The following is a 25,566-nucleotide window of genomic DNA, read 5'->3' on the forward strand; positions in this document are numbered from 1 at the left end:
CGCTCGCCCTGTGCGACGCCCCGCCTCCCTCGCCCTGCTGAGCCTTCTGGCCTTTGCTAACGCAGCAGCGATCCTGTGAATCCTGGGATGGATCACGCAGCCTCGGCGCAGCGTCGAGGGGATTTCAAGACAAACCATTTCAGGCGTTATTCCAGACCCTTTTTCTTGTCCGGAGGGTCCCATTCATGGGTACCTATACATCCACATCAGCGCCCAACTGTGTTTGACGAACCAGGTCCGGCAGGCTGCAGCAGCCTGGAAGATTGCCGTCGTCTGAAAAACTGGCCCAACCAACGCAGTTAAAACGGTGAGGCGACAGACCACGGTCTTTGGACACCTGCTTTCCAGTTTTGACATTTGATCAGCAAAAGACGCCCCGGAATCAACCACCCTGGGATCACACGGATAGTTTTGGATTGATCCAAGAATGGAAGAGGCAGGGTAAGAAGGAGCTCAGGGTAGCTAAGAACCAGCTCTGAACTGTGGAGGTGGCACCTGGTGCTAGGTGACAAAAGTGCACACACTTCAGTCTAGACTCAGGATAAGTTTAGGGTTGGCCCTACCATTCGGCAAAGTGAGGCAACCGCCTCTGGTGGCAGATTCAGGGCCACGGATTCCACTCTACCAGAGGAGAGAGCTAGGTATGCACCCCCTAACCTAGCCTCCTTCTCTTGGGTGCCATCTTAGTGCCAGTACTGCAAATAACATTTCACTGCTGATTTTGTTGACTTCCATATATGGAGCATCAGGCACCACCGTGCCTCTCTTTCAAAGCGGCTGAAGTCGGGGGGGACGGACGGACCAGAGAGAGCCCCCCCTCCAACCCCAGTTTCCACCTGTCAGCCCTCCCTTCCTGGTTTCTACCTCCAACTGCACTGGGGCCTGCCAACCCAAGCAGGGCTTGTGACAAACAGCATAAATAAACAAGTGACGGTAGCACTGTGGTCTAAACCACTGAGCCTCTTGGGCTTGCCGATCGGAAGATTGGCGGTTCAAATCCCTGCGATGGGGTGAGCTCCCGTTGCTCGGTCCCTGCTCTTGCCAGCAGTTCGAGAGCACATCAAAGTGCAAGTAGATAAACAGGTACCGCTCTGGCGGGAAGGTAAACGGCATTTCCGTGTGCTGCTCTGGTTTCACCATAAGCAACTTAGTCATTCTGGCCACATGACCCGGAAAAACTGTCTACGGACAAACGTCAGCTCCCTTGGCCAGTAAAGCGAGATGAGCGTCGCAACCCCAGAGTCATTCATGACTGGACTTAACTGTCAGGGGTCCTTTACCTTTACCTATACCCTGCCCTTAAAACAAACATTGGCTCATTCTAAAATCTTGCACCCCAAAACCAGGATGAACTTCAGCCTTGTAATTACAAAATGCACTTTAAGTATCCTTAGTGTTACAAAATGCACACTGTAAGTCTAAATAGTGTTCTAGGACATTGTCACATTGGGGCTTTAGTTCTTAGTATAAGGGCTAAGATAGCGGTTAACCAAACGGTGAAGTACAATGGTACCTCAGCTTACAAACTTAATCCGTTCTGGAAGTCCGTTCTTAAACCGAAACCGTTCTTAAACCAAGACGCGCTTTCTTTATGAGGCCTCCCGCCGCCGGTGCCCTTCCACTGTTCAGATTCTTAGACCAAGGTAAAGTTCTCAAACCGGGACACTACTTCCGGTTTTGTGGAGCTCGTAAACCGAATAGTTTGTAAACAGGGCTATTCTTACACCGAGGTACCACTGTAAAGCTCTACAGCACTAAAGTCAGGTGGGCCAAAAACACTGAGGGTAAGGAAGGAATTTGCCCTAAATCACACACCCACACTCATTTATCCAGGGGACTGTTTGTTTACTCAGCTAAATCTCAAGGTCATATTATCTCAGTTTTACTTTAGGGCAATAGCAGTGAACTTTGGTGCTACACAGGCTGCAAGTCACCCTACAAATGGAGCACAGAGCTTTAGCACTATCAGGAAATCGCTATGCAGTAGGGCCACAACTTTTGTGAACGTTACGTTCAGGGGATTGTGCCCAAAGTCAAAACCGAAAAAGTAAAAAACAACAACAACCAAAGTCAAAATTGTGCATATAGTCAAAACCCATTGGTTTCTATAAAGCACATAAGTTAAATGTGTACAAGTTGCAGGCTTACTATATTGCTCTGAGGTTGTCCCTAATTAAGCAGTATGTTCCCAGTTCACTCCTGTAATGCTCAACTTCGGGGTGACATTAAGAATAAAAAGGAAAAAAAACAACACATCCATGCAATAAATAATAAATGATGCAAAATTGTAGGATATAATCTTCAAACAGAAATGCTAAACTAATGCAGAAAATTAGGCATTACTGACAACTGTTAGCACCATCAAGTGGAACTATGGAAGCCTGGGAAATGTTTACATCATGCAACAGAACGCTCAGTCCCAGTGCCAGACTGCCACTGATGCTATTTAAAAGAACACAGAGGTTCTAAACTGTTCTAACTGTTAGAGAGAAACGAGTAACGTAGCTACAAAAAGGAAAGTAGCAGATCAAGGAGCTGAATCATCCAGAATGGTAAGTGAACAACAAGAGGAAGTGGGATATTAAACTGGGCTAATATTGTTAAAGATTTAAAAAATAAGTCAGTCGCTAGTAACAAAAAGCGGGGGGTAATTTCTTGTTGCAACACAACATAGGACCGCAACCCCTTTTTCTCTTTCACATTAAAGAGCAGGTATTCACCTGTCTCGAGGATGGCAAAAACCTCTTCTGCCTGCAATTCATTTTGGAAATAGGACCATGAACACATACCTTTAACTAGGCAGCAGTGTTGGAGCTAACCAGTAGGGCCACAAAACAGGACCCCTCATGGATAGGGTAGCAGTTTCTGTATACTGGAGGTGGGGGCATCTGATATAAGCAAATACTACTTTGTTACAAAAAAGGAGATAATCATATTCCCCTGCCAATCCACTACTGATATAAATCTGGTTTATTACTCTTAGATACTTTTGTGTGTTTTTTTTAAAAACTTCTCTGCTATGTCTTGCTGTTAACACTTAGATTTTAATTTGGCAAGCCACTTTGAGTTTATAATTATTAAAGAGAAAGGCTGATGAGAGTGGTGATGGTGGTGATACAATTTTTAAGTTCTAATTGTTTCCACGCACAAAACAACTTTTTCTTATCAGTCCTTTAAGAACATGTTCTCTCATGTTCTTGTTCAACTTATTTCTTTGTTATTTAGAGCATTTGTACCCCACTCTTCAGCCAAGAAGGCTCCCAGAGGGGCCTTTAAGCAGTCATTTAAAACAAGAGAGTCCCTACCCACCAGCTTGCCTGGAAGACACAGCACAAAAGGAAAGAGGAAGGAGGAGGCAAGAAAAGCAAATTCAGGTGCCAATTCTTAAAGTTCAGTTGTAGTTCTTATAACTACCAGATAGAATATAAATACAATTATTTTTATCCTTTTACTTATCCTCTATCCTCTTTCAGTGTTTCTCATATAGCCAGCTCATAGGTGCAGTTGCACTAATATGAAAAAACTATCTAGAATTGGTGGGAAATTATTAGTTATTCTTCATGTTGTGATGGCAGGTTATCCAGAAGCTTTTTGATTTTCCAAAAGGAGTGAATCAAACACCCCCACCCCCAATGGCACCTTCCATGGTATTGCTGATCAAAAATAATAATAATTAAAATCTGTGTTAGTGGATAAAAAAGGATAATGAAATGCCTAATGATCTTTCTATTCTATTTCTTTCTTGGCTGATTCATGAATGTAATTCTCTCAATTACGCTGAAAGGACTGCCACAAAGAACAGCACTTCTGTTTTCTGTCACTGGATGGAAGTACTGAATAGTTCTTAGAAGCCAGCCAATCCATCTTCCAGGAACAAATATCACTAAGTATTAAGGGTTGACATTTTCATTATTTGTGTAACTGGTTCTTTTTAAAGGATATTCGCCACAAATGACATTTTTTAACAAAATAGATCAATAGATCTCAAATAACATCTGCCTATCAACCTCCAAGGTCATCTTAAAATCATTAACAAGACCATGTAAAATTATTTCCATTTCTGTCTGACTCATTGATTCTCCGTTCTTTTAAATATTTCATACAAAAGTATAATTTGCCTGGTTTCATGTGAACCCCCTAATATCATTTTTTCCTCTCTTGTTGTTAACTCAGTTCTGAAAAAGAAAAAGAAACCCTTTGCAGGCACAAGTTGTAAGATGAATTCTATAGAAATAATATATTGGGTTAAGTTAGGTTTAATGCATTTGCCTTGGGGAACTTCAGGAAAAGCCACCCTGATAATAATAATAATGGGACAAGACATTGTTTTATAAGGCATATTAGGAAAACTAGTTTTTCTCTTCATCAAATTCTGTATTTTTAAATTTTAATCATTATTTTATATAAAATCAAGGTGACCAGAGAGCTGCTAGTACAGATAAACCTCCCCCCCCAAAATGTTTATTGGCATGTAAATAAAAATCAGGCCTTCTCTTTACCAGGCTATCATATTTCATATCTGAGACCTCCTGAACTATGTTTCCACCACTATGTGGTGATCAGCACACTGATCAGCAGTTGGCCTGGTTTTGCTTTGTGGACTGAGAATTTCAGTCTCTGGGATCAGGCTTGCACCTGTTATAACTATAACTTTCTTATTTCAAAAACCTTATGAAGTAGGGGATTAACTCTCCTGATCTCATTGGTTTTTTGTGTTAATATGTTAGAACCACTGTGACTAAATGGACTCAAATGAGAATATTGTGAATGAGAGACAGCCACTGAGGGTGACATACCACATCAGCCGAAAAGTGTACAATGAAGAAGAATTCCAACAAGATCATGACCAAAAGATTTATGCCACATCCACCAGGGAAGTTGATACCCCTCCAACAAGGCGGAAAATCCAGTGCAGGTATTGTAAACTGGGACTCCTATCCCTTTGAAGATTACCACTGACACTTTATATTATAAGTGAGCAGCAAAAGCACTGAACCCAATAGATCCCCATTTCCTGTATATATTAGAAATGCAGTTCTCCAACCAAACAAAAATGCAAAATTAGGGGGAAATGTGTGTAAGAATGAATATGTTAGTAAAACAGCATACCAAAATGCATTATATTAGGATAAATTGCTTGCAAAAATGTGTATATTAGTTGAAACTGCAGGCCAAAATGTGTTTATTAGGGTAAATTTCACACGATTTAAAAAATACTAATTTCCAGAAAAAGTGATGCATATTGGGGGGGAGAGACCCTTAACTTTCACATATACATGTATGGAGTCAGAACTGTCAGTATCATCTCAGTGAAGATGTCAACCTAGTGTGTGGCAGCTGTGGAAAAAGCAAATTCCTGCTGATAGTGATTTGATGGTGTGATTGTATTTGGAGTGCTGTGTATAGTTCTGGTTCCCTCACCCCTGAAAGGATACTGTAGAATTGGGGAAAGGTTCAGAAAGGGGCAACCAAAATGATCAAGGGATAGAGCAGCTCCCACCCCGCGCCATGAGGATATATTAAGTTTGAGGATTTTTAGTTTAGAGAAATGGCAAATAGGAGGAAACAGGACTGAAATGTGTAACATTATGCATTGTGTGGAGAAGTGGAAGAAGAAAGGTTTTTATTCCTCTCTCATAACACTAGAACTTATGGAAATCCCAAGAAGCTGGGTGTTGGCAGATTCAAGGCAAACAAAATAAAGTACAGTGGTACCTCGGCTTACATATGCTTCAGGTTACATACACTTCAGGTTACAGACTCCGCTAACCCAGAAATATTACCTTGGGTTAAGAACTTTGCTTCAGGATGAGAACAGAAATCGTGCTCCGGTGGCACTGCAGCAGCAGGAGGCCCCATTAGCTAAAGTGGTGCTTCAGGTTAAGAACAGTTTCAGGTTAAGAGCAGACCTCCAGAACGAATTAAGTTCTTAACCCGAGGTACCACTGTACTTATTCACACAGTGCATTGTTAAACTATGGAATTCACTCCCATAAAAGGCAGTGATGGCCACCGACTTGGATGGCTTTAAAAGAGGATTAGACAAATTCATGGGGGATATGGCTATCAGGGCTACTAACCATGAATACCAGTTGCTGCAAACCAGAGGAAAGTGCTCTTGTGCTTGGGTCCTACTCGTTGGTTTCCTACAGGCATCTGGTTGGCCACTGTGAGAACAGGATGCTGAGCTAGATGAGCCAATGGCCTGATCCAGCAGCTTCTTCTTTCATTCTTACGACGTTTATGTATTCAGATTTTCTGTCTCCTGGAATGAAACCCTCACATTTTTTTTTTTTTTTTTGCAAACATGGATGTAAAATTGATATTAAGCTTAACACAATTTAAAGGCATCAGGGATATTGGCATTTGTCACCAAACATAAATGAAAGCACAGGGCTGAGAAGTATTAATCCACAAAGGTGTCGCTCTAGTTAGTGGAGAAAGTCATCCAACTGATGAGTTGCAAAGCTTTTTCTTAGAAACAGCACAGTTCAATTTGTTTCAGATTCTCGTGGGTACTCTTCCGGAAGTTCATTCTCAATGTGTTTCCCTTTCTAAACTGGCTTTGTTCATATCGTGTCACTGAATGGATTTTAGGAGACATACACGCTGGCATAAATGTAGGGATGGTGCAGATTTTTCAAGGTAAACAAGCTGTCTTTATTATTTATTTTAAGTTCTCTCCCCTTTCCCTTAGAAAATACTTAAGAGTTTCCACCCTTGGATAACACAAGCTTAAAAAGTATTACGGCTGGGGTGGTGAAACTGGGGTTCCCCAAATGTTGCTAGACTCCAGCTCGTATCTGCCCCAGGCAACACAGCCAATGGTCAGGGGTGATGGGAGCTTGGACCAAAAACATCTGGAAGATTGCAGGTTCTCCATCCCTGCCCTGGAGTCCCCCTTATGCAGGGCTGGTCTGCCCATGAGGCATGGGAAATCGGTCACCACAAGGTGGCAGGCTCCAGACTGCTGGTGCCAGCATATGGTTGTTGTAACCACCACACAGCCTCTTCCCACCCATGCACCTGCCACACACTACCTGCTCCTCTCCATCTTTCTCTGAATACCTGGGCAGAGGACGAGGGGCATTTTCAGTTTTGCCTGGAGCAGCGAAACATCCTGGGCCAGCCCTGCCCTTACCTTACTCCAGAGGAGAAGTAGTCCTGTTTGGCAGACCAGAAAATATGGGAGCTAGAGAATCTTCTCCTTTACCGCTCCTTGACTCCTAGGTGATAAGGGGAGTCATTAAACGTTGTGCTACTTATAATTTTATTTGTGTACGGCTGACCGAGAAAGCCAAACCGAGAGGAAAGGCAGATCAATGCCATAAGCACACCCAACATGTATTTAAAGCACCTGACTTCCCTTCAAAGAATTTTGCAAACTGTGGTTTCCCCATCAAACAGCTACAATTCCCAATGCCCTTAAGAAATCACAGTCCCCAGGCTTTTTTGGTCATGTGCTTTTAATGTGCATTAGCTGTGCTTTAAAAGTGTGGTAAAAGAGAGGCCAAAGAGACTCAGGAGGGAGAAGAAGTGGGCTTTGAAGGCCAAAAGAAGACCTTACTTTAATTGCCCAACTAGGAAGCCTGCCAGGGAAGTTTTTTTTATTCAGTTAGAGGGCATGGTTGCACTTACATTGGAACCACAGCATACACGGAGGGAAGGTTCCTTAATTCAAATTAGAATCACCCCTTGCACTGAAATTATCCTTAAGGAAAATCTCCTATTGAGACCATTGTAAAGCACTTTGTGCACAGAAAAGTGCTATAAGAGTAATTTATCACTTATACTAGGCTTGGCTTGCTTCCAATATTTAATGAACTGCCTGCTTTGACACAATCTGTCTGATACTTTTGATACATTCTTTATAAAACACATTCTTCCAGGGCTATCAGGAATAGTGATAACCGGACTACCGCTACCAGTTATCAATAGTTTTTATTCTGCATTTTGCTGCTCTCTAGCATATGTCATATTTGGAACTTCACGTCATATGTCCATTGGTGAGTACTGTTCTGCCCGGCCTAGAAGACTAGGGCTAGTCTTCTAGGGAATGTACTGTTTGCCAACAGAGATTGTAAACTTTGTTTTTATTAATCTAGGGGTCATATCCATGTGGATAGGATGTTCTTTGCTCCAGCAGAGGCTTCTATCAGTAAAAGAAGGAGGGAGGAGAATTTTGCTGATGGCCCCTCCTCTCTGAAGCCCTTACACTCCAAAGAATTAGCTGACCCTTTAGCACAATGTGGGAGGTGGTGTGGGGGATTGTAGTGGGACAGGAAATTGGGATAAATTGCCTCCCTCCCCATTTTGTTGATATAAATCTCTGCTGAATCACAAGGGCCGTTAATCTGCATGAGTAATACCATTAGATATTACCCTATGTCTTCTGACATATCTTCTGTTTCATTTTGATTTATTGGTAATAAATATTTCACTCACAAGTCACCAAGCCCCTTAAATATCAGCTGTCTTGTTTTTACTGAAGTGTTGTTTGATCTCTTTTCTGCTAAAATCTGTAACACGTGAAAAGGTTTGCAGAGATATTCAAAACAGTTCAATAATGTGTCAAAATGGATTATTCTCCTCTTCTTCAAGAGTCATTAATTATAATTTTCTCTATACATGCCATTACCATATGGAAATGTATTCATATCTGTGTCCTCACCTGTTTGTGGGGAGTGATGCATGTCCTCTTCTTTGACAATGTGTAATGGGCCACCCCATGTAGAGTGGGCTAGTAGATGATGCAGACTGAGGCCTAGGAAAGCTCTGCTTAAACTGCCTGGCATGGCAGAGGAGAGTAGAAAGTATGTTGGAAGGAGAACCCCATTCCCACCTTCTCTCTGAACCTGGAAGAACAACACCAGCTCCAGGTTTACTGAGGCCCTTGAGCAAGCTGGTCTTGGCAGGCTTTCTTCCTGACTGGGCCCACTTCCTCTTTACTGCTGCCACCAATTCTCATTCACTCGCCCTCTCCCTTTGGGCCCTGTTGCAACGCAGCCAGGTGAATGGAGAATATTGTTCCTTGCTCCTCCTGCCAATGTCCACTTGCTTAGGGGAGACAGGCAGAGGAACATCAAGGAGAATGAGCAACAGAGGCAGGGCCAAGAGGTGCCAGTGGGGCATATTCTGGGACGTAGGCTTCTGCAGGTGCCCAGCAATGCCAACCCTGGACAGCAGCCCTGTAGAGCCAGGAAGGGGAACTTCTGGCCTATGAGCTGAATACAGCCCTCTGGGCCTCTCTAACCAGCCTTCAGGATTCTTCCCTAGGCCAGACCACTCACTGGCCCTGTTCTGTGTACTCTCAATTTTTGCCTGGCTGGCATATGTTCTAGAACTCTGATGACACCTCTTCCTTGCCTATACAGACTGGTATATGTGTGTGAAACTTCCAGCTGTTGAAGGGTTGTAATGTGGCTTACTGTACAAAGTTAAGAGTGGCTGTCCCTGCCCACCATAAGTGTGTGGCCCCTGGAAGGCTGCCCGTAAGGGAATGTGGTCCCTGGGCTGAAAAGTGTTTCCCCTTCCTGCTGTAATGGAGCAAGGTTATAGCTCCGACCACTTGGCAGCCCAGGTCAGTCATATACCCTAAATGCAGACTGGCTGTCCTTATACCTTCTGTGCAGGGAGTCTGGCTGTCCTTATACCATCTGTTCAGGCCAGAACAGTGGGGGTCCAATTGGCATGGGCCAACAATTTTGAGGGCACCTGCTCAAATCCCCCCATAGATGCAAAGGAGATTGAAATGGGGCCTACATTTCCCATCTGGTCTGGGCCTGTTACCAGCTCTGCACAGCCCTGCTACAGTGAAACCTATCCATGGACATTTTACGCCTTGAGCTCTCTGGTGGAAAAGTGGGATATAAATTTAATTTTTAAAGTGGTTGTTGGATTTGCTTTGTTTTTAGCTTTGGGTTTTCTCCTTCTGTTGGTAACAGGTTCTTTCAGCATTTTGAATGCAATGGTGGCAAATTTTCAGAACACCCTTAATCTTAACTTAAGAATACCATTTAACGGAACTGTGGCCAACTTCTCAGATGCAGCGTTTATGGTCAGTTATATGGAAGTATTAACATACACTGCATCTACGACATTTTTGGTTGGGATTATACAGGTAGGAAACACACTTGGTTATTGGTTATCATTTCTGAAATGTTACATTTTTCTGCAGAAAGCTTTCCATTCCTTAAAACTGATTCATGAAATTAACGATTGACATAGCATATGGCTTCAATACCAGTACATTGGGCAGTTTCAATGTTGTAAGTAACTTCCCCCAAATAACCATATTTCCCTTCCCATGTTCCATACATACATTTTATATTGGACGAGAAGAGGCTATGCATGCCTAGGTCTATCCTTGCTACCAGGAAAAGTGCCACAATTGGGATTCCAGATCCCACATAGAGTTGTATGAATATAGAACACATTCTCACACTCCACTCCCTGTGAGGAGGATATGAACAAGCCAAGCAAGTATGATCCCTCTTCACTCTTGATCAGATAGGTGGGAAACATGAGAACAGGGCTTATGGTCAGAAAATATACTAACATTAGCTGAGTATTAGATTATATAGATATCTTGTGCAGATACTTTAAATAGGTGAACATTTTGCAGTGCCTTCATGCTTCTCCTTAGAACTTAAACCAGGGATCAGCAACTTGGTGCCTGCAGAAGCACATGCACCCACAGATGCCCTTCTCTGGCATTTACAGGGTCTTTGGTCCCCCACCATGCTGAAATTATATTGATTCCAACTGTTCTTCTCATTTGCAAATGTGCCTTCTTTAGGATTGGACGTTAAGAGCAGGGTGGGGTGTGAGTGAGATTTAGAATTATAAGGGAGGGCGGGAAGTAGGTCTGAGGATGGGGGGGCAATGGTCTCCGAGTTTAGATAGAAAGAGGTTGCTGAAAAGTGTGGGGGATGGCAACAATAGACTTACTTCAGGCAACTGAAAGGGTGGACTAATTTGGAGACTCCCCAGAACAGTCTCTTCCTGCCTTCCTTGCAGAATGGACAGCTGGAAAAATGCCTGCCTGCCTCTAACTCTAAGCAAGTAATATGGCAAGCTTTTATAAGTAGACTTGGCACTGCAGAAAGTTGGGGTGTACAACTGGGCCTTAAAGGTGCCATTTTCTTTCTTTGCCTCTCTTCCTTTTAGCTGTTCTTGTGCTGCATTGGCTTGGGATTTGTCACAACATATCTGTCAGAAAGTCTCATCAATGCTTACCTCACTGCAGCAGCGCTACATGTTATTATCTCCCAGTTCTCCTTCATTTTTGGGATTGTAATTGACTTCCATTCAGGACCCTTGGCATTTTTTTACGTGAGTAAATCCAGCCTTTACTCAAAGCTAATCCCGTTTCTTGGCAGGGGACAGGGAGATCAGTTTAAGAAGTTGCAAGCAGAAAGTTGTAAGCCAGTAGTTGAAATGTCTGTGAATTGCTTGGGGGGGGGGATTAATGCAGTACCAGTTCCCTCCAGAGGCTTCCCTTATGTCTCCCTCATGCGCTGGATGTAAGAATGCGGAAGGAATTGATTCACTTCCCATTTAAAGGCAAATCTACCTAATTTTCCTGTACAGACTTACACAATTTTGCTAGAGTGTTTGAACATTCCCAGTGCATTTACTTGTGTAGAAATGTATATGTGACTGAGGACTGTGCTTTTTGCATCTGATGTAAAGTCTGGATGCACACAGGGGCTGTACGCACAGTCTAAGGACACTGCATAAATGGGAATTAGGTGCAGATAGGATCCCACTTTTTATTTTTTAACTTAGGTCAGCCATGTTTCTTTTGGACAATTCCATGTGAAAGTGTTAGAGCACCACCAAGTCCCATTGCTCCCAGGGTGGACCGAAGTTGTGCATGATAGCTGCTCCAGGTTGTGGGCAGATGGATAACCTTCCTTGAGCCTTTAAAAACAGGATTTTAATAAATCCCGAAGCAATGGATTCAACTTGCAGAAAATAAATTTTTTACTAGACATTAAGAATAACTTTCTGGCAATAAGAGCTGTTCAGCAGTGGAACGGGCTACCTTGGAAAGTGGTGGACTCTCCTTCATTGGAGGTTTTTAAGCAGTGATTGGATGGCCACCTGTCAGGGATTCTTTGGCTGTGATTCCTGCATTGCTGGGGGTTGGACTAAATTAGGGTCATTCCAACTTTACAATTATTTGATGGTGGTTGGTTTTTTTTAATAAAGAGAGAGACAGAAACAGTTTGTAGCTCTTAGACCGCACTGTAAAGGGATCAGAAGGACTGCAGATTCTGAAGTGGACACATGATCCAATCTGGAATATAACCTACCTAGATCAAATCATTTGAGTCTGCTTTTGAATCTGAGTTCTGCAAATTTATTCCCCATCCCTGGTTGTGGAACACATGAATGATGAATACAGATTTCTTCTGTTGTAATATACAGAAATGTATAGCAATGTTGTGAAGAAAGCATACTTGCCTGCAATTGCTATATTTTGTGTGTGCATGTTATTGATTTTCCATACTACTGAATTTGATTTCCATGCTACTGAATTAATTAACACTTATAAAAATTCTTCTTGCTGAGTATTTTCTTTTCCCCTCAGAACTTGGTGTATTATTGCATGGGCCTCCCAAAAGCTAATTCCACCAGTATACTGCTCTTCTTGCTATCTGTACTAATGCTGAGAGTCAGCAAATGCATTAAGATAACTTACAAACATAGTCCCGTTGAGTTTCCTATGGAGCTTCTTTTGGTAGGTACCTTACATTATTTGAATAAGAAATATGTTAGGCTCCACAGACAGTCATTTCCTCACTAGATGGAAAATAACCTGAGTGGTGTTTTAAGCATAGAACCTGTCCAAGGAACAATATCCGTGAACCTTTACATTATCTTTAGGCTTTGGTATAAAGAAGAGAGTTGCACCAAGTAAATTCACTTTCTCTAAGGCTGAAATCCTAGGCATACTTATGGAGTAATTGAAGCTACCAGATCTGCTAGCTGGGAGGGGTCAGGATGAACAGGAGGACACACACCTCTGGTGGAAATAGGTCCACACCAACAGAAAATCCACATGCTGTTAGAACCACATCCTCATACCAGTGGAAAGCATGATAGGAACAAGAGACGCCTGTGAAGAAACACAAGAGAGATTTAAAAAATGGGGAGTGCTAAGGGTGCATTTAGGGACAGACATTTTGCCACTTACCCCCACTGGTCTTGCCTTTGGAATGGGGCAAAACTGAAAGGGAAGGATTATTGAAATTCAACTCTACAGGAGTTGGAAGCTCCACATTACAGGAGCACTAGGGATATGGCCGTTCTCAGTTGCCAATCACAGCACAACAGGATATAAGCCCTGCATGTGCCAGCCACAACTCCAGAGACTGTTTGCATGTCATGGAGCTATGCCCAACATTACCTGGTTGCATGGGCTTTGCTCTCATGAGGTGGGACCTTTGATGAAAGGGGACCATGGTGAAAGAGCACAAACACAATGCACTTTCTGCAATAACGCAGAACCACGGAGGAATCTCAAAGCTGGACTTCAGTGGGTGAGTTCAGAGTAGGCTCAGTCGCCATGGCTGTCTGAAGCAGAGTCAATGTTAGAGCTGGCATTAGAATTTCAGGTTAGCTTTTTAAAAATTCCTGTAACATATTGTTGGAAGCATCCTCTTTGAATATGTACACATCACCCCACAGAAGAGATTTGCATAGAATGTGGATATGCATATTTGTACGCATGGATACAGATATAGAAATAGCCACTATAATTTAAATACAGTACATGTTGTCTTATTGGGGAAGTTTGTGAACAGGCGGCCAATATGCCTGCTCAGTTGGCTATCCAGGTACCTTCAAGGCTTCTGCTTTCCTTTCTTAAGGTTCTTTATCTCTAAAATCTGACCAGATATCTCTTCAGATAGAGGACTGTCCTCTGTAAAATGGACACACATGGCGACCCTAACAGGGAAGGTGAAATGGTATTCCTGAGAAATTTCAAACTTTAATCAGAGCATGATGTAGGAATTGTAGGGATGTGTTTCTAATTACTTGGTTAGTATTTTGTTGCCTGCTCCAAGGTGGGTAGATATTATGCATTGTACATAAAATAAAATTGTTGGTTAATTTCATTTTCTTTTACAGATTATTGTGTTTACCATACTTTCCACCCACACCCATATGTACGCTGAATCCAGTATGGGAGTTTTTTCAATGGCCCCCCAGAGGTTGGTAATCTACAATGTAATATATTGCTTTATTAAGTACTCTCTGTTGGGAGAGAGACGGGGAAAATGTGTCCTTGTTAATTCTCCTCAACCTTCCAGTAGCTTTTGATACCAAACCTCTAGGACCACCTCTCTCCATATGAATCTCAAGTCCCCTGCAAGCATCATCTGAGGCTCTTCTTTGTGTGCCTCCTCTATAAGAGGTCCAGAGGGTTGCAACACAAGGGTGGGCCTTTTGGGGGGCAGCTCCCCATTTTTTGAATGCTCTCCCCAGGGAGGATGGACTGGCGCCTTCATTATACACCTTTAGACAACAGGTGAAAAGGTTCCTCTCCAACCAAGCCTTTGGCTGATTAACATGTTTGTGGAAGGGGAGGAAGCTTGTTTTTATAATGTATTTTGTGTTTTATGTATTTTATTTTATGTATTATTATTTATGTATTTCATTATGTATCGTATTTTATGCTGTCAACTGCCCTGAGAGCTGCTGATTAAGGGCAGTATACAAATTTAATTAATAAGAAATAATAATAATAATAATAATAATAAGAAGAAGAAGAAGAAGAAGAAGAAGAAGAAGAAGAAGAAGAAGAAGAATCAAGAATAAGAATAGTGGTCTCTGGTCAATGAAAATAGTTTTGTGCCCCTAGAGTCAGTCATGTTCATGCACCATCGGTCATCATGAAACCTGTATTTATTTTGGTGCTCCCTCTCCAACAACACTGGGTCACCAGGCTAGTTTCTGTTAAAAGTTACTTTATGTTTTTTATTGATTTTTTTATTGCAGATTTATTTTAAAAAGCAAACAGAGAGAAAAAAAGCCAAACAAAAAAATAGGAAAAACAAAAGCAAAATCATAACTCACCTTCACAGTGCAATAAGCATCAGTACATACATCTTAATTTACACATACAGATCAAGACAATATATACCATTCAAATGTCTGAATAGATATCCAGATAAAGTTGATGTTTATAGAACATGCGTTCAAATGCAACAAGGGCATTAAGGTCTGTTTTATAGTAGATGGTGAGTATTTATCTCAGGCCTGAAGTACAAGTTGCTTAGTGATGACAAGAGGTCATAAAATCCATTTTCGTTGTCCTTCCATTAGTCCCCATACTACAGACTATAATTTGAAAGTACACGAGCACCCGCTAATATAAAGGATTTTGCCAATACAAGATGCATACAGATGGCAACTTCAGGCCAAAAATGGAGAAATCACTGGACAAGCCCACCTCATATGCCTCTATAAGACATTTGTATCATTACACCTTCATTTATTTCATGCTTAAAAGCTTTGTGCCCCATGTTTTGGCAAAAGCTTCCAAGTTAGCTAACAATAAAATGATTTCATTGCAGCATTCAAGCTTTAGCTCATAATTCTCACTACAGACATCTCCTCCTGGTAGTAAATCCTGTACCTAAATAAAGCTACAAGGCAGAGTTCTCAGGAATGTTCATTGAAAAATGAAGAAGGCAATCTTTCTTATTTCAGATTTCTGCATCCTACATTACCTGACTTTTCAAACCTGAAAAAGATTTTATTGCACGCTTCATCCCTGGCCATAGTGAGCTATTTTCTTCTCATCTTTGTGGCAAAGAAGTATGGAAATATCCACAACTATCACATCAGACACACTCAGGTATAAATTCAATGTCATATGCCAGAAACTTTGAGAAGATTTTGTTGCTCAGGGAGATTAAAGCAATGAGGATTAAGTATAATTTCCTGTAGTTTTGCAGGATGACTGCAGAAAGGATGCAGATCTCTAGTTATTACTAGTTCTCTAAGCAAGCTGGGGTGCACACTGGGATATGTTACGTGATAATTATAGAATTCATTCACCAGTGTTTGTTTATTTATTTAATTGATTAATTTGGTCCTCAAGGCAACTCACAATCAAGGTTTCAAGCAGAAGGCAAAACAGATAAAACCATGAAAAGTAGCATGTCCAAAAAAAAGGTGGGATTACATTAAATGCTTGGGTAAATTGGATAGTTTTCACTTTTCCCATGAACGATTTTACCCACGCATTCTCCTTTAAGAATTGTAAATGCATCATACTTCAAAAGAAATTATTTTTTACCATTGTAATCTGACTGTGATTCATTTTTATTTACCTCCTACAGGACTTGATGGCAATTGGGCTATGCAATGTCACCAGTTCATTTTTTAAAAGTTTTGCTGTCAGTTGTGCTCTTTCTACAACTGTTATTCAGGAGAAGACAGGTGGAAAAACTCAGGTGTGTTGGTTGATTGTTGAAACCCACCATTTCTTTTAAACCTCCATTAATAGGATGGGCAATCCAAAACATGTTTAACCAGAAACAAGCTCTACTGAGTTCAATGGAAGTCTGAGTAGGGTTACTGATAAGGGCTTATTTTTTCCTCTGTGGAATGTGGAACTAAAATAGCTTCAGAGTCAACATGTATTGATTTTACATAAACCTATTTAAAATGGAGTGTGGGTGTTATTTATTTAATGAGAACAGGGCTTCCTGAGAACTACTTTGCTGTATCTTGACATTTTATTTTAGCTTCTTGTATATTGAGAAGTTCTAGTATTGCCTATGTTACTTATAATGAAAGCTTTTGGTTGCTTTGAGAGCACAGCCACAGGAACACATTTTTTTATTATTTATGAAAGTACTTTGTACTTTGGCTTTTGTTCCTAAAGGGGGTTTCCAAGGTGGCTTACTATCCCTGGTCCTTAATGGGGTAACCGAGCCCCTGAGAAAACAGGTGCACAGCCTAAGAGTCATTTTGGACTCATAGCTGTCCATGAAGGCACGGGTCAATTCTGTGTCCAGGGCAGCTGTCTGCCAGCTCCATCTGGTACGCAGGCTGAGACCCTACCTGCCTGCAGACTGTCTTGCCAGAGTGGTGCATGCCCTGGTTATCTCCCACTTGGACTACTGCAATGCACTCTGCTGCCTTTGAAGGTGACTCGGAAACTACAACTAATCCAGAATGCAGCAGCTAGACTGGTGACTGGGAGTGGCTGCCAGGACCATATAACATTGGTCCTAAAGGATCTTCATTGGCTCCGAGCACAATTCAAGGTGTTGGTGCTGATCTTTAAAGTCCTAAACGGCCTCGGCCCAGAATACCTGAAGGAGCATCTCCATCTCCATCACTCAACCCGGACACTGAGGTCCTCCTCCAAGAGTTTTCTGCTGGTTCCCTCACTGTGAGAAGCAAAGTTACAGGAACCAGGCAAAGGGCCTTTTCGGTTGTGTTGCCCTCCCTGTGGAACGCCTTCCCTTCAGATGTCAAGGAGATAAAGAATTACACAACTTTTAGAAGACATCTGAAGGCAGCCCTGGGAGGTTTTTAATGTTTGATGATTTGCTTTTTTAGATATGCTATAAGCCACCCAGAATGGCTGGGGAAACCCAGCCAAATGGGTGGGGTATAACTAATAAAATTGTTATTGTTCTTATTAAAACATTAAAACAACCAAAGAAAAGAATCCAAAACAGGCAAGATTAAAATATACTAAAAGCATGATGGAATAAAAATGTTCACCTAAAAGACAGCAAAGAAGAGACCAATCTGACTTGAGATGGAGTTTCACAATTGTAGTAACACCATCAAAAAGGTCCTATATCTTGTTCTTGCCAGCTACACCTCTCTTGGCTAGCTTATTTCCTATATCCTAGTGCCAGATAGTTTAAGACTTTATATGTAATAGTCATCAGCACCTTGAATTGGTCCCAGAAGCAAATTGGTTAATTACTGTATGTGAAAGGTGACATTGGCACATCATAATTTTGCTTTTTGAAGCTTCTGCTATAGATCCAAGGCTCTATACTACTACATTCTTATCAAATTAATAAAAATACCTATCCACACAAACTGAAATGTCAAGGTTTTAACCTCCATGAAAGTCACCATTTTGAATGTGTTCTCAGTAAGATGGACTGTTGTACCTGATAAAAACTTTGATTTTTTTAAACCACTGAACTCAGCACTGGAGCATCAGTACAGAACACATTTCTAATGCAGTATTTATTTTTAATTAGCTTGCAGCTCTCATTGGAGTTTCCTTAATGTTGGCAGTTGTGTTAAAGCTGGGAACCTACTTCCAGTACCTTCCTAATGTAAGTTAATGTGAAATGCTATTTCAGTAAACAATGATTCCACACCTTTGACATATTTCTGTTGTATTCTGTTATATAAAAGGCACATCTTTTGGCCATGTAAATGTTGGTACATTCAATGTGTCACGGTTTTGAGGCTATAGGGAAGATGGCTGTAGCAGATAGGGCAGAATCAAACAAGCAAGACATGGTCTTTCAGGAGCACCATGGAAGGCACTGGTTCCAACATTTTCACACACACACACACACACGGGAGCAGATTGCTGAGGCCCTATGAAGTTGGCAGGGGGTTCCTTACTGTTTACCCACCTCCATTATTAAAGGACCTCTGTTGGCTGCTACAGCATGGGGAAGGTGTGGACTGCACTGAGACTGTCTTCTGAGTCTGTGGAGTCTGGCAAAGTCACATCTTCTGACCTTAAAAATCCTGGAGTGGGGGAGAGGCAGCTCCTCCATGTTTTTCTGTGACCTCGCAAGTGACTGAGAGACTGCAGAGCTACAGTGCTTCCTTGAATAGCTCTCTGGATCTGTTTCTACCACATGTAGGTAGAAGCAACTCAGGGGATTGCTGGTTTCTCCTGGAATAGTACCATATTTCCACCTTGGGCAGAACTAGGTTAGTGGAAATACCACCTCTGAAATTACCTGAAAGTGGTAGGAAAATTATAATATGTACACATAATGGTAGGGGCTTTAGAGTTATACAACATGATATATTGATATAGCACTGGCTTGCTAAACAAATAAAACTGTTTGTTCCTACAAAGCCATTTTAAATGAGCTGTGTATCCTTGGCAAAAGAATAGCTAGTTATTGTTGTTTTTTTCCACAGGCTGTTGTGGCTGCTATTGTACTGGTCAACATGTTCCCATTTCTTGAAAAATTTATGGATGTCCCTTTCTTGTGGAGGCAAGATAAATATGATTTTGTAAGTGCCGTATGATCCACATGGGGTTGGAGAGGGGAATTAAATGGGGTATCACCTAATGTTACACCACGGCAGCAGAGGTGCAATGCCAGTGTAGATGTGCTGTCATACATATATTTGCATGTGCTGCTCAAGATGATTTGGGGATCCAACTAGACAAATTGACAGATCTCAACATCTCTTTAAAAACAATAACACAGCCATGGGGTGTCCCAGTGTGGATCTGGACCATGGAACCGTGGAAGATGTAACTCTTCCCTCTTGTGACATTTTACTCAGTGCAAACAAAGCTTAGAGGTGTATGTAAGTTTTTCCCGGTGGTGTTAAGTAACCACCTCCAGGAAGCTGTGGTTTAAGGGCTCCCTCCAAACCAGTATATAAAACCAAGATGTGATGCTGGTTTTGGACATCATTGGAAACTGTGGTTTAAAATGCTAGGATAGCTTTGTTGAAGCCGTGCATGGGAGGAGGCCTGAGGAGGGAGCGCATAGGCACACTACTTGTTCTTGGATCAATTATTGTTTATTAAACCAAGACCATCATGACTCTGTAATGTTAACAGTGCATAGATCATTTCGAAGTTCTAGTAGTTTTGAGAACTGTACCCTAAATTCAAACACAGAATCTTCATGGTTTAAATAACCAGTACTTCAGATTTTTTATTCTTTATATACCAAAAAAGGGAGAGGGGTGTCTTGTCACGTTGACACTGTACTTTGTTTTATCTTCAACTTTCTCCCTGCTAAGTAGCTTATATTGCCCCTATTTCATTTTTCCTTAAAGGGCATTTGGATTGTGACCTTTCTGTCTGTAATCTGTCTTGGTCTGGATATTGGCTTGGGAATTTCTATGGGATTTGCCTTCTTCATAATAAGTGTGCGGTCACACAGGTACTGTCTACTATGGTAGTGTTGTATTATAGGGCTACAGGTAAGTGTGTGTGTGGAGAATGAGAATTACGGTATATTGCTACCAGAGTATATTAGAAAAGTGTCTAGAACGGTGAATTCTATGGGAAGGGGCCACTACTAAGGAGACTGTTGTGATAATTACAAAGAATAGTAGCTGGGTTGTGACATTCTCCATATATTGATGTCAGTTGTGACAGCCTAACAGGATTATTGAAAAGAAAAGAGGAGGATCAAGAGTAGCCATTAGGGTGCCACCACAGAACCTTCCACTGCTACTTGCCAGGATGGTGAGCGTGCAGGGGCTCAGCAATACCAGGATGTGCTACTTGCTGAGTTGGCAGAGTCAATCCAGTGCTCCTGTTGGTGCACCTATGCTGACCTGACTTTACCAACAACCTGTGCCACATCATCCTGGTAAGCAGTAGTGATGCTGCTACTGGGAGGCTGGATCTGCAGTGGTGCTATACCAAAAGCTCTTGAGGAGGAGTGTATCCCATAAATTTAAAGTTAGCAAGTATATGAATTATATATAATTAAAACAAACAAACAAACAAATTTCTTTCCAGTAGCACCTTAAAGACCAACTAAGTTAGTTCTTGGTATGAGGCACCTTAAAGACCAACTAAGTTAGTTCTTGGTATGAGGTGCTACTGGAAAGAAATTTGTTTGTTTGTTTGTTTTGAGTATGGCAGACCAACACGGCTACCTTTCTGTATATATAATTAGATAATATATAACTATCATTTAGTTAATTAATTAAAAGTGCCTTCTCTAACTTCCTTAGCTCATTTGTGGCCTCACTCAAGGCATACAACAAATTCTAAAATTCAAATTTACTGGCCATGAAATATTATAATGAGTAAAGAAGCAGAGGAGAAGTAAGCAGAGTGCAAAGTGAACTAAAACACAAAATTAGCATCCAGCTGGCCTTACCCTTGAGCAGGCCATGAAGTTCAAATAATATGCCTGGAATATACGTATATTGTTCTTCAATGCAAAGACTAGTAAAATCCTCTCACCATATATTGGGCTAGCAGGGTGGTGGAAGAGAGAGCACAAGCAACTGGGGCTTGAGACAGCATGAGTAAGGTCACATACGCTATAAACCTTTGGAGATGGGTGCTTTGGGCAATAATTGCTTTGCCCAAATTGGGGAAGATGCGTACCGTATTTTTTGCTCTATAAGACTCACTTTTTCCCTCCTAAAAAGTAAGGGGAAATGTGTGTGCGTCTTATGGAACGAATGCAGGCTGCGCAGCTATCATTGCACGATCCCTCTTGCTGTTCTGGCTTCTGGGATTCAGAATATTTTTTTCCTTGTTTTCCTCCTCCAAAAACTAGGTGCGTCTTATGGTCTGGTGCGTCTTATAGAGTGAAAAATACGGTAACTTGAAAGGATCTCTTCTTGGGTTCCAGTCAGATAGACTTAACTAAAGAGAAAACACTGTCATGTATTTGTGGTGCTTGCAATGATTTTGAGCAATGATCTAAGGAAAACAGTGAGTGGGTGGAGGGGCAGGAGTTTCTGCAAGCCAACTAGAAAAAACCCCACCACTGTTTTCTTTGATCTGTGCATGGCAAGGGCAAAGAGAGAAAGATGATAAAACACCTTCCCTACAGATGTAACTGATGCTCATACAACTTGTGGTCTGGCACTGAGCCTGGAGTAACAATATTGTATGTATTCTTATGGAGAAACATACTGCACATTTGACTAAATGCTCTGTTTCCATACTATAGCAAGATTAGGATAAGATTTTACCTGCTCTTTTCCACTCTCCATGGAGAGACATGAAAATAAACAAGATACCGGTAATTCAAGGGGAGCTTGTGACCATTCCATTCTTTAAAACTATATTCAAAGTTGGATAGTTGTCTGTGTCTGTCATGGTTTCTTTCCTTGGCTAAAGGTTTGGCTCTGCTCAATTTTTAAGAAGGCAATCTAACAACATTTTGTTTCAGAATGAAGATGATGACACTGGGTCAGATTCCAAACACCAATATTTATCGCAGTTTTTCTGACTATGCTGAGGTAAGGGTAGGAGGGAATAAATATTCTTTGCTGTAACCAGTCCCCTTCACTAGCACACTAGCAGCTGACGCATCAGGTTGAATTAATTCCAGGAATGGTGTTGTGTATAATTACCACCTTTATGACTCGTAATGAAGAGCCATACTTGAAAAGACAGTGTTGCAGGAACCCCACAAGCATCTCTGGAAAATACACAGCATAGTGATCCTTCTGACAGGATTTAATTAACAACTATAGCTTGGTGACCCTGACATCAGCAATGAAAGCAGATTTGTAACACAAATGTTGTGTTATATACTCTGTTCAATCTCTGCATGGTCCAAATGTTGCTTTTTATGTCTGGCTTCCTCTGGTGTTAGATCATACCAAAAGTGTAATTTTTCTTCTTTGCAAGGTGCCAGTTTATTAGCAAATAATCTCAATAAAAATGTGAATTATGTAGGCAAATGGTGTCATCCATGCACAGAAGAAAGGTATTGGTAGGACTGGGGAAAGTTTGCGGAGATAAAAATTAATCCATGGAGGAGGAGGGAAACCCAAAAACAGTTCTGCTGTGATTCTGCATATTTAGTGGGCAATGAATGCTGATGGACTCTTGGGGCTACAGAGGAATGGTAAATTGCATTCTGAGAAAGACTGCAGGAGGAATCCTGAACAGGAGCACTGCACACTGCAACATTTTGTTGCAGGTTCCACTAAGATTTAGATTTAAATTTAAGATTTAAATTTTATTTCTCTTTTTAGGCTATAGAGATTCAGGGGGTAAAAATGTTCCAGTGCTGTGCCTCCATTTCAACTGCAAATATGAAACATTTCAAATCCTACATTTTACATAAGGTAAATGGTGCCCTCCAAATGATTATCAGGTAAAGATCCTTCCAAAATTGCACTTTTCTGAATTTTTGAGATGCAGTTCTCCTGTAGTGTACACAGAAGTGCACATACTGGGGCAAATTGTGCATATAATACAGTACACTTATTAGTGAAAATAATATGCAAAAATGCATTCTATTAGAGAATGTTTCTATGCAAAAATGTGTATATCGGGCAAAGCTGCATACCAAAGTGTGTATTAGGAGAATCATACTAAATGCTTATGAATTTTAATGAGGACTTTGACAACAACAAATAATCACAAACAGATGTGGAAATGTGGAGAACCAAATTTAAAATCGGAAAAAGGAGAAAATGAAAATGACAGGTTTGCCCTCCCTACTCAGAACCTCTGCAGTAGACAAAGCTGGCCATATCTGATAATCTATCCTTATTTCTATTTCAGATGGACCTGAAGGCTGTGCCACTTGATGAAAATGAAATGAGAGCTTTGATCTCAGTCAGTATGTCTAGCGTTAGACAGAAAAAGGATTTAAATTGTACCTGTGTTTGTGAGCCACCTGAACCATTACCAAGGGTGAGAGATTTCTTTCTTTGTTTGTTTTACATAGAACTCTCTGAGAATTCCCATACAGGTGTCACTTAGACAATTGCTTCCACCCTGCCTAAATCAAAAGCCCACACCTGCCTGGTGTATACATCTATGCATCACTCAATGAAAAATATCTAAGCTCCATTTATCAGTCTATATAAAACATGGCATTCCTTAGGGCCAAACTAGATGTTCAGTGGAGGAATACATGAAGAAGAGATGCCTATCCTATGCTGTGCTTACATGATTTTCTCGAAGTGTAATTGAGCTAATGGCCTCTAACGTAAGCAGACCTCTATTCCCTTGCTGTAGTGGTGGGAGCTGGTCCCACTGTGAGCCACAGAAAAGGCTTTTTGTTGTTGATGCTTCAGTGTAAGCAGAAAGCCTCTATGCTGCACAGGAATATTGTGCATGTAATAGGGAAGGGAAGAAAACTTCCTTTCAATCCCTTCTTCTCCTTTAGGTCAACAGAGTGGGTTTTCCATTCCCCTCATAAATGCACCAAGGTTTTTATTTTATGTATTTAGACATTTGAGCTTTGGTGGCTTTGCAGACCTACAGCACTCAAACCTATATGTCAGAATGAAAAATTCACATTAGTTTTTCCATCCAATACCTGGATCAGAATTCCTGTTGAAAATCACCCCACAGTAAATGGGACAGGGTCAGATGCTCAGCATTTCTCATCCAGTTCACTGTTTCTTTTTCTATTGAAATAATTGGGGCTGCTGGACATTAAACTCAGTGCAAGGGTGTTTTTACAAAGATAGTTTCTAAAATTAATATGCTTTTGATAGCACTAAGAGGCATGATTGACAGTGCCTCCCTATGCATATCCACTCAGCAGCAAGGCTCAGCGAGTTCAGTGAAATTTGTGTGTAGGATTGCAGCCTAAATTGAGAATGGCAGAATTCTTGGGTGCGTGAGGGTTCTTCTTGCTTTAGCCAGGCTATGCTAACATATCTTTGTAACACAGGCATAGTTTTCTTAGACGTATTTTAACAGGAGAAAGGGAAAATAAATGAAGCTGAGTATTGTCCTAGCCTGCTCTAGAACCTCATCTCTCCTGTGTTTCTAGGTACCTTACACAGAGAAGCTTCTAAGGCGGGTTCGTACAGCTAATGAGATATCATCTGCTTCTTCTTTGGCATTAATACGCTGGTCAAGAATTGAGAGCAGATACCCTTCTGAGATTCATTACATAGAAAGGGAAACAGGACAGGAGTATGTAAAGAGGAAAGAAGATCTCAACAGGTTATGGTTTTGCTCAAACCCCCCTGTCACGAGATCCACAACGCATTTGCACCCACTTGAATCAGAGACATCCACTTACATGATCCACACCATTATTTTAGACTTCAGTATGGTACACTTTGTAGATCTACAAGCTTCCTATTTGTTACGAGAGGTAAGTTTGCCTGAACTATTGCAGCTTAGTGGTTTTTATTTTGCTATAGTATTCATTTAAACTAGTGCTCTCTTGCACTCGTGCTCTTATTTTTAAAGGTCCTTTTAAAAAATAATAATATGGGTGGTCATGAACAAGTTATATGAGAGCAGAAGCAAGATCAGCTGCAAGCAATGTGGCAAAACTAAGTCTTAGGAGAAACTAGAATGATTCAGATAGCCAGTTTCCTACCCATAATGGTGGGGGGGATATTTTAATACAATAGCTTTTCAGTTACTTAAAGGAGGATTGATGTGCAATATGATCCTGCCACATGTTTAAGTCCCAAGCCCACTTACATTCAGCAGGTGAGTTTTTCAGGCTTGCAGGAAATGTCTTGGGAGCCAAACGTTTGATAAGTTTCTTAAGAATTGAATTATGTATAAATGCCAGTTACAAAAAACAGATGATGGGGAAACTGGGAGCATAACTTGGGTTTCTAGATACAAACTAAATTGATGTTTGCCAAAAGTGTTAGGATGTAAGT

The 25,566-nt window shown here is 41.2% G+C and overlaps 1 protein-coding gene across 5 annotated transcripts in view; it reads left to right on the top strand.

Moving 5' to 3' along the window:
• Positions 1-2,405: 2,405 nt before the first annotated feature.
• SLC26A8 (solute carrier family 26 member 8) overlaps positions 2,406-25,566 on the top strand; it is a 31,164-nt gene continuing 8,003 nt past the window's right edge. The window contains exons 1-18 of one of the 5 annotated variants that reach the window (XM_053392431.1): positions 2,406-2,552; positions 3,785-3,887; positions 4,728-4,915; positions 6,506-6,645; positions 7,890-8,006; positions 9,945-10,120; positions 11,170-11,334; positions 12,599-12,748; positions 14,143-14,225; positions 15,727-15,874; positions 16,362-16,475; positions 18,258-18,335; positions 19,168-19,263; positions 20,047-20,153; positions 22,137-22,206; positions 22,951-23,043; positions 23,486-23,617; positions 24,711-25,040. In XM_053392431.1, coding sequence (XP_053248406.1) covers positions 4,743-4,915; positions 6,506-6,645; positions 7,890-8,006; positions 9,945-10,120; positions 11,170-11,334; positions 12,599-12,748; positions 14,143-14,225; positions 15,727-15,874; positions 16,362-16,475; positions 18,258-18,335; positions 19,168-19,263; positions 20,047-20,153; positions 22,137-22,206; positions 22,951-23,043; positions 23,486-23,617; positions 24,711-25,040 — 2,172 coding nt within the window. In that variant the 5' untranslated portion in view covers positions 2,406-2,552; positions 3,785-3,887; positions 4,728-4,742. Of the gene's footprint in view, positions 2,553-3,225; positions 3,375-3,784; positions 3,888-4,727; positions 4,916-6,505; positions 6,646-7,889; positions 8,007-9,358; positions 9,379-9,944; positions 10,121-11,169; positions 11,335-12,598; positions 12,749-14,142; positions 14,226-15,726; positions 15,875-16,361; positions 16,476-18,257; positions 18,336-19,167; positions 19,264-20,046; positions 20,154-22,136; positions 22,207-22,950; positions 23,044-23,485; positions 23,618-24,710; positions 25,041-25,566 lie in introns of those variants that run through there. The other 4 variants (XM_053392430.1, XM_053392433.1, XM_053392434.1 and 1 more) reach the window with 4 other exon arrangements.

The sequence above is a fragment of the Podarcis raffonei genome, chromosome 6 (genome assembly GCF_027172205.1).
Source record: "Podarcis raffonei isolate rPodRaf1 chromosome 6, rPodRaf1.pri, whole genome shotgun sequence".
In the NCBI taxonomy this organism is placed as follows: Eukaryota; Metazoa; Chordata; class Lepidosauria; order Squamata; family Lacertidae; genus Podarcis; species Podarcis raffonei.